The sequence below is a fragment of the Merops nubicus genome, unplaced genomic scaffold (genome assembly GCF_000691845.1).
Source record: "Merops nubicus isolate BGI_N331 unplaced genomic scaffold, ASM69184v1 scaffold7206, whole genome shotgun sequence".
Lineage (NCBI taxonomy): Eukaryota > Metazoa > Chordata > Aves > Coraciiformes > Meropidae > Merops > Merops nubicus.
Window position 1 is genome coordinate 1 of NW_008615542.1, and position 9,559 is coordinate 9,559.

A 9,559-nucleotide genomic window follows, 5' to 3' on the forward strand; every position below is an offset into this window, starting at 1 on the left:
TCACCTCTTGTCCTGTCACAACAGACTAAAAAGGCTGTCCCCATCTTTCTTAGAGGCCCTCTTGAAGTACTGAAAAGCCACAATAAGGTCCCTCCCCAGAGCCTTCTCTTCTCTGGGCTGAACAACCCCAGCTCTCTCAGCCTGGCCTCACAGCAGAGGGGTTCCAGCCCTCGGAGAATTTTTTGTGGCCTCCTCTGGCCCTGCTCCAACAGGTCCCTGTCTCTCCTGTGCTGAGGACTCCAGAGCTGGACCCAGCACTGCAGGGGGGTCTCACCAGAGCAGGGCAGAGGGGCAGAACCCCTCCCTCATGCTGTTGACCATGCTGCTCTGGGTGCAACCCAGGATGACATTGGCCTCTGGGCTGGGAGCACACGTTGCCAGGTCATGTCCAGCTTTTTGTCCACCAGTACCCCTAAGTCCTCCTCTGCAGGGCTGCTCTCCATTCCGTCATCCCCCAGCCTGGATTTATACTGTGCTTGCCCCAAACCAGGTTCAGGGTCTTGCGCTTGGCCTTGTTGAACCTTATGAGATTCATGTGCCTTTATCACAGGTTTCACATGAGGTTCACAAGTTTTTCATGAAAAGACGTGGATTTTGTCAGCTGAGTGCTTGATTAGGGAAAATTTAGAGTTGCAAAGCCACAGGCCATGTGCTGCAGGTGGGCCCCTTCTGCCCTCCAAAGTGTGGTCCACAAAGAAAGTAATTGCTAAATGGTTTCTGCAGGCATCACAGCTACTTTCAGCTGGGCTGGGGCTACACAAGCTGCCCAGGGCAGTGGTGGAGGTCCCCATTCTTGGAGGGACTGAAAAGCCATGTAGATGTTAGATGTGGTGCCTAGGGACATGGTTTAGTGGTGCCCTGGCAGTGCTGGGTTAATGGTTGGACTTGATGGTCTTAAAGGTCTCTTCCAATGAAAACAATTCTATGATCCTACACTGGCTGCTCAGGTGGGAAGGTGAAGTATAGCCCAAGGCACAGCCTAGGAGAGCTTTTGTCCTGCTCATCTCTCACCACGGTGCCCCAGTGAGAAGAAGCTCTGCTGCTGGGAGTGCACAGAGCTGCCCAAGGAGCACACTGAGCCCAGCATCACTTCTGTTGAGGTGTTTTATGGCCAAGGGAGTGTAACCTGGCTCTGGAGCACTGCTGGGAGGACAGGCAAGGGCAGTGATGGCAGAGGTCTGACCGGCTGACTCAGGGTTGAAGCTGGGTGCTCCACATGTGGTTCCTAAGTAGTTCTTGAAGAACTTTGCCTCTGCCCCATCTACTAGTGATGCATATTTTGTAAGAGCTTAAAATATGTCAGCAAGCCTTGGTCCTCATGCCTTTACTCACACTTCCCCAGCAAATTACATAATGCAATAACACGAGGGGGCCTGTGGAGGGTTTTTTTTGACTTCTTCTCAGGAAGACCCCCGAGATGATGAAGAGCAAGGAAATGGTTTTCAATGAAAAATAGTACTGAGCACATCCTAAAACCTCAGGCTCCCTTTGGTTCCCCAGTTACAAGCCTGTCCTTGGTGTCCCTTTGCATGCAGCTGGCTCCCATTGGCTTCCTACAGGAGGAGACTTTGACCTCCAGAAAAGCAGAACGAAATGCAACCATCTGAAGTGACACTGAAGGATGGGAATAACAACATGGTGAGCATGAAAACACCCTTCTGAGATGCCTTTTCTCATTCCTTTGAAGAATGGGAGACCCAGATAGTTTAATTATCTGAACTGTCACACTGGTAGGGTCAGGATAAGCCCAAAATTGGTACAAGGGGAGCTGGAGGAGGATGAGAGATCACCCCTGTGACAAGTGTTGTTGTTTTTTTTTTCTTGTGTTTCACAGAAAAAATATGATCTGAAAGACATAACCACTGCAAATGCTCAGAGCAGCTGTCCTTATGCTTTGGTATTTTTAATGTAGCATTCAGGCAATTTCAAAGCTGCAATGAAACCCCTCCTTCTAGTAACAGTGAGTCTCTTGTTCCCCTTTCACCAAGTTGATCTGGTAGGCAAACCTGTTTCTTCTATGATAATGTCCAAAAGGAAGTGGGTAACAGAGATGGTGACATGTCCTACTGGAGATGCTTGGAATCCAGCACAAATGCAGATTGCCAAGAGACAGGTAAGAAATAGGTAGAAATGCCCCAATTCCAGCTACAATGCATCAGTTATTTTTTCAGTTTGTACGAGAGAGGTATGCAAGAGTTTGTCATCATCTCTGGAGAGAAAAGACCCCCCAAAAAAGACTGATCTGGGCACTCGAAAGCATTACACATGAGGAAAGACTAAGCAGATTGATCTTATTTGGGATGAGCTCTACAATACAGGAGTGGAGGAGACTGTGTCCACTTCCTTCCTCAGAGCTCCCTTCTCCCTGAGTTTTTGTCTCCTCCCTAAACGGTGGCAGGGAGCAAGGCAGGAGCTCACGGGAACTCTGGCCAAGTGATGGATGACTCAGAGCTCAGGGCTTGGCCAGAGCTCCAGCTCTGGGCAGTGGGAGGGCAGCAGCTTCTTCTGGCTGTTAGAAAAGCAGGATGTGACTGATAAGGTGCCGTTGCCATAAGCTCCAGCCAGAGCTGGAGGCAGTGGTGAGAGGTTTGCACGTGAGGCTCGGAAGGGCTGACCTTTCCTAGCAGAGCTCTGCACACACCAGCCCTCTTCGAGTAGGCCCAATCTGCATGTATTTTTCATTGAAGGCTCCCTTCTTATAATAGGAAGGGAAACATGTTCTGCAAAATGGAATCATTTAGGAATTTTTTTCTTTCTCGCCCATTTTTCTCTGTTCTAGAAACTTGTGCCACACTGCTCAAAGGATTTTAAAGTCTCTAGTCGCTGCCTGAGCACGTGCAAATGGCCACTCTTGCTGGGGATGTGAGGTTCAAGACCAAGAGCTGAGGTCATCCTCCACCAGCCCTAACTGCTGTGAGAAGGTGTCAAGCTGGAGGTGACTCCCATGGGGAGCTCCTTTCCATCTCAGGGGTGGTCCTATCCCTGTGCTTCACTGCTGGAGCTCGTCGCTGCCACACCAGTGAGTTTTGGCTGTGCCAGGAGCACTCAGTGTCCTCTACCATGTGCCTGCTGGGGTGCTTCTGGTATTTGTATCAGCCACAAAATCAAGCAAGGCAGGATTTGGAGGAAAGAGGCATTTTTTTTTTTTTTATTAAAACTAGCTTTACTTTTTACCTTCCTGTCATTCAGTTACCATAAAAGTTGCCTTCTTGCAGGTCTTGCACTACTACCCTGGCCCCCACATCGGTGCAAGGCTTTTAGCACTATGTTTTGTAAATGTTTCTAAATTATAGAAATAGAATCATTTAGGTTGGGAAAGACCTTTAAGATCATTGAATCCAGCCATTAACCCAGCACTGCCAGGGTACCACTAAACCATGTCCCTCAGATACCACACCTACACAGCTTTTCAATTCCCCCAGGGATGGAGACTCCACCACTGCCCTGGACAGCCTGGTCCAAGCCTTGACAACCCTTTCAGGGAAGAAATTTTTCCTCATGTCCAACCTAAACCTCCCCTGGTGCAACTTGAGGCCTTCCTCTGGCCCTACCACTTGTTCCTTGGGAGGAGAGACTGACCCCTGTCTTGCTCCAGCCTCCTTTCAGGGAGTTGTAGAGAGTGATAACTAGTCCTGGTTTGGAACATGTTGTGTTGTTTAAATATTTCACTGAAATAATCCCAGATTTTCTAGTTGGATGAAGCAGCACACCTATCGCCATTAGGTACAGGCACAAAGTATTGCTAGGAAGAAAACCTATCAAGAAAAATAACGTAGGGGAGGTTTTAGGGATTGTTTTTTACTGTTCATCCTGGAACAGCAGCCTGCTAAACACAGTCAATTAGTTAACTCCAAGACGTTTCAAACACCAAGTAAATATTCAGTGACGACTTATTGTCTGGTCTTTATTATTATTACAAAAAAAAAAAAAAAAGCAGATATCAAAAACCAGCAAAGATTTCACAAGTTCCCCAACAGTTTTACACATCTGAACTGTGGTAAAATGGTGAATGTAAAACACGTATTTCAGTCCTGGCCCTAAACCTTCAACGGCGATCTGTGGTCTGGGGTGCCCCGGGCTTTCCTAATTCTTGTTTCAAGTACTCCTCTGTATTTTGGAACCCGATTTGCTCACCAGCTATCACACTGTGGCACAGCACAACAGGGACTGGAAACGTCTGGCGTCCTTCAAGACCCCAGAAAACAAAATACAGGAGCTCTGCAAGGATGGTGTGGACACCAGTACGTGTTTCTCAGATCACCCTGGGTTGCCACTTTGTTGTGCTTAACAAAATCAAATCACTTTCAAGTTGCTGAAAGGTGATGTGCTGTGTGAAAGCTGCTTTTTCTTCTCCTCAGGATCTTCGCTCTCACTGGGCTGGGTTCCAGCGTAAATGGACCATCAGCATTTCAATTCTACCGTCCCAACTGCACGACGGACTTCACCACGTTATGACTTCCCCACTGCGGGCCCAGCATCTGACTGATCACAAGGAACTGGAGCAGGCCGGAGAGATGTGAGGGTAAGGAAAACGAGCTCTCTGGAATGGTACTTGGGGTCGGACGGCAGCCTTTATTTGCTGTCCTGTTCCCGGCTGTAGGTTCAGAGGTTGACCAAAGGAACCGTGGTCCAGTTACCTATATTAATAGCTGCCCCACTTCTCAAATATAGATCTTATAGCAAAACACTGCTTGGCTAGCAAAAAGAATTAAGACATTGCCCTACGTCCCTCAGCATGTGCTCGGAAAGTCAGGTCCAAATCTGACGCGATTATACACAAATGCAAATCACCCTAAACGTGATGTTGTACATGTCACTACGCTATACGTGTCACTGAAATGTTGGCGAGTACCAAATATTCCTGTTAGAAATAAAATTGCACCTTCATAGTTTTCCAGAATTTAAGAAAAAACAAAACAAAACAAAACCGAAACCAAGAGAGATCACGATATGCATTATTGGTCAGGGATGAAAGCAGCGGCGAGAAGGCAAGCTGAGAGACAGGCGCTGCCCAGGGGCAGCAACGGCATTGGGTGGTGGGGGTTGCAGCAGCGCTCCCCACGCCGCGGAGGGCAGGCGGCCCCTCGCCGCGGCTTCAAACCGTCTTCCTGGCAGTCAGAACGCGGACAATGGACCCGACTCCTCCGGCGGCCAGGGCCTGGGGAGCGAAACGCCGAAGTTAGCAGCAGGGCACGGGAGCTCCAGGCTCAAACAGCTGCTGGTCAGAAAGGCTGCCCGGCTCTGTTTCAAATTAGCACCTCCCCGCCCTCTACAGTAAAAATGAAACTCTCACACTCAGGGTGCCAGGAGAGGATGGGTGATGTTTGCTTTGAAGACAGTTACTTAGAATCATACGATGCTTTGGGTTGGAAGGGGACCTATCAAGGTCATCTAGTCCAATCCCCTGCACTGAGCAGGGACATCTACAACTACAGCAGGTTGCTCAGAGACCTGTCCCACCTGACCTGGAATGGTCCCAGGGATGGGGCATCTACCACCTCTCTGGACAACCTGGCACAGGGGTCTCACCACCCTCAGCGTAAAAAATTTCTTCCTTCTACCCAGTCTGAATCTCCCTTCTTTTAGTTTAAAACCATCACCCCTTGTCCTGTCACAATAGACTAAAAAGACTGTCCCCATCTTTCTTAGAGGCCCCCTTGAAGTACTGAAAGGTTGCAATAAGGTCCCTCCCCAGAGCCTTCTCTTCTCCAGGCTGAACACCCCCAACTCTCTCAGCTTGGCCTCACAGAAGAGGGGTTCCAGCTCCACATTGTTGTGGTCTCCTCTGTCCCTGCTTCAACAGGTTCATGTCTCTCCTGTGCTGTGGACTCCAGAGCTGGACCCAGCACTGCAGGTGGGGTCTCACCAGAGCAGAGAAGGGCAGAATCCCCTCCCTTGACCTGCTGGCCACACTACTGCTTTGGATGCAGCCCAGGATGCCACTGGTTTCTGGGCTGCATGTGCACATTTCTGGCTCATGCCCAGCTCTTCACCCACCAGTACCCCCAAGTTCTTCTCCACAGGGCTACTCTCCATCCCTTCATCCCCCAGCCTTTACTTACACTGGGGACTGCCCTGACCCAGGTGCATGACCTTGTATTTGGCCTGGTTTAACCTCCAGAGGTTCACAAAGCCCACTTCTCAAGCTTGTCAAGCTTTTATTTCTCTGCATAACCGAGTTGCAAATTTTCCTTCCTTCTAGGAAGGAAATTCTACTTCCATCTGCTTCAATCACTGGATTGAACTGTTGTTTGCTGCATTCTAACACAGAACCAAATTTTAACTGTAGGATCTTTACCCAAGGACTCAGAAGAAGCAGGCAGATGTGCTTGCTGGACCACACCCTCCTGACAGTGTGAAATAAGGCACTTCAGTTTTACCAGAGAGCAAGGTGGTTCTTGGTGGGCTCGGTGAGTGTGCCTCGGACCCAAGAACCTGCTCCCATGGACAAGCCTGGCACGAGCATGCCTTGTAAACACACCTTCTCGTGCCACTGCAGCAGCACAGCACTGCTGTTGTCAGAGGGGCTCTCGAAGCCTTTGTAGATGTACTTCATGAGCAGGTCGACCCCGTTCTTGTCGAGTGACTGCACGGCCTTCTCGATGTCGTTGGCTTTGAAAGAGATGAGGACCTTCAGGACGATGCTTTCTGCGCGATCCTGTCAGCAAATAAGGCAGAGACCTCAGATAAGGTGCGTTCAAATATTACAGAATCCCAACATGGTGGGGGTTGGAAGGGCCCTTTGGAGATCATCTCATCCAACCCCCCGATACAGCAGGGTTACCCAGAGCCAGTTGCCCAGGATCACATCCAGGCAGGTTTGGAATCTCTCCTGAGAAGGTGACTCCACAACCTCTCTGGGCAGCCTGCTGCAGGGCTTGGGCACCTTCACAGGAAGAAGTTTTTCCTCAGCTTCAGACAGAACTGCCCATGTTCCAGTTTGTGCCCATTGCCCCTTATTCTGTCACTGGGCATCCCTGAAAAGAGTCTGGCCCCATCCATCTCTGTAGCCTCCGCTGGACAACCTCCAGTAGCTCCTTGTCTCTCTTGAACTGGGGAGCCCAGAACTGGACCAAAAACCCCAGATGTGGCCTCACAAGAGCAGAGTAGATGGGGAGAAGGATCTCCCTCAACCTGCTGGCCACACTCTTCTTCATGTATCCCAGGAGACCACTGGCCACAAGGGCACACTTCTGGCTCATGGGAAACTTATTCTCCACCAGGACTCCCAGGTTGTTCTCTGTGCTCTTTCTGGCAGGTGAACCCCTACCATGTACTGGTGCAGGGGGTTGTTGCTCCCCAGGTGTGGAACCCTACACTTGCCCTGTTGAAGCTCATGAGGCTCCCCTCCGCCCAACTCTCCAGCCTGTCCCAGTCTCCCTGAATTACTCATCTCTCCAACAAACAAAACTAGATCTTTTTTTAAACCATTCTAAAATCTGTTTGAATAGGGCAGGTTGTGCACAGAGTTTGTGATAATGTGTAACAGACACATCCTCCTAATGCTAAACAGCGTAAAGGTGTTTAACGCATTCGTCCTGCTCCAGGCTTTCTGCCTCACTGCTCATGTTTCCAGTTCTCCCACCTATTAACTGAGGTTACAGCTAAAGAACAACTGCATATTGAGATGCAAGTTCTGGCAAATTCCAAGAGATTCCTCAGAATTAAGTGCTTGTCTGGCCTCCCTTGTCACCGGAGCCTTTTCCATGCTTTTGTACTGTATAATGAGATACAACCATTACGTTCCATGGCAACGCCTTTGGCTAGCCTGGAAAAGGTGACTGCTGGAAGCCACATGTTCTCAGAACAGTCAGCTTGTGTCCCAGGCACACAGGATGCAGTGGTGGCATCAATATTTTGCATGAAAAACCATTTACAAGTTGATCTAGATGTCATTTCAGGCCCAGGAATGTGTGTGGCATGATTACAGCAGCAATTAGCTATGTAATCAGCAAAAAGCAGCTCTTCCTGTTCAACCATCACTAACTGCGGGAAGATAAAAGAAAGAGGTGTCAGGTTTGTGGGACTTCTGAATAACTCCATGATACAAATAGCAGAATTTTCTTCAGAAATTATAGATGTCAGTTTTCTTGTTCAATTTAATATCCCAAAGCCACCTGGCTTAGTGAGACCTGGCATGAAGAACTATAAGTAAAAACAGAAGTTCCACGTGATCAACTAAAAATGATGCCACACATTAAAACTCAGTTACCCTGCCCCCTTCAATTCCATTGCCTTCAAAGTGCATCCTCAAATACATCAATACGGATCTAATGAAAACAAGTTGTTAACACGAGGACAAACTGTTCAGTCATTTACACAGTACTATCTGGAACAAACAGCTGGATCTCAAAACTCTAAAAGCCCTCAGGAAAGAGCTGGGGCTAGGTTAAAAAAATCTCTCCTGGCAGCACAGAAACATGCCCATGGGACTCTGCTCAAGCAGGGAGAACAGATCTCTGCAGGTGCTCACCATCTGGGCAGTTCCTCGTCTTATCTGCCTGTTCCTCCTGCCACTGCAATCATGAGCCATTCAAGATTTATTCGGGGGAGATTCAGAAATACATGCACGCAGCAGGCTCCTGTGTTCTGTCACAGGGGGAGTGCTTGCGTGTTCTGAGCTTCATTTTGATTGGAGGCAATAACCATCAGTTCTTCCTTTTTTGTAGGTTCACGGTCTGGCCGTGCTAGCAGGGTTTCCTCACTCAGCAGTGACGACTGCCACCAGGGTTCCTTGATCCTTCAGTGCTGACTACACCCGTGTGCTGCCAGCTCTGGATCAGACACGGGCACCTGGTGACGTGTGGAGTCACCCAGGGCACACAACATACAACCAGCGCGGGCAGGAGAACACACAAAACCTGATCTAGCACCAAGTTAAAGGTATGTGGGCAGATGACATCCCACCTACGGTATTTTGAATGAGATTAAAACACCAGAGGTCACGGATGTTTCGACACTGGGGAATACCCTAAAACCAGCTTCCCTGGCTTTCTGGAAGTACACCTGGCAGGGTCAGTGTGGGAAGGCTTGTACAGACACAAAAGGATTTTTAAAGGAGGCTCAAGGGTTAAGGCTGTTAAAAATAATGACTACTGAATGAAGAATTGGCTCTGCTCTAGCTCAAACCAGAACAAGGAGTAACCCGTGAGTGAGTCAGTTGCTATTCACCTTCACTGCCTGGTTCTTTGTGTTGATAGGAGGGTTCTTCAGAGCCGCCTGTAGCGCAGCCATCATGTTCCCTGTGCCAGCAGGTTAAGGACCAGACACCAAGTGTTTGGAAAGTGACAGAACCAACTCCAGGGCAGCGATACTTGCAGCTGGCCCGGGCGTGACCAAAAGTACCTCGGGTTCAGTGGATGCAGGCTCCCCATACCAGCCAGCACCACTTACAGTGTAAGGCAGAGAGGGCCATTTGAGGAAGGAGCAGCACCACCAGGAAGCTGTACGTTTCCAGTACTCAGAATAAGCACTCTTCAGGCCCTTCGCTGAATGAGGATCCGTGTAAAAGAAACGGTTCTCCATCACTTCTGCTATTTCTAGCTCTCGGGAACAAGCC

At 49.1% G+C, this 9,559-nt stretch overlaps 1 protein-coding gene across 1 annotated transcript; it reads right to left on the reverse strand.

The window, feature by feature from the left end:
* Window positions 1-5,095: 5,095 nt before the first annotated feature.
* ARPC5 (actin related protein 2/3 complex, subunit 5, 16kDa) lies at window positions 5,096-9,243 on the reverse strand (the record flags this gene model as incomplete). The annotated part of the gene is made up of 3 exons (XM_008942545.1): window positions 5,096-5,158; window positions 6,482-6,658; window positions 9,172-9,243. Coding segments are annotated over 3 exons (312 nt in total), but the record flags the coding sequence as incomplete, so codon positions are not given.
* Between the last annotated feature and the right edge of the window lie 316 nt (window positions 9,244-9,559).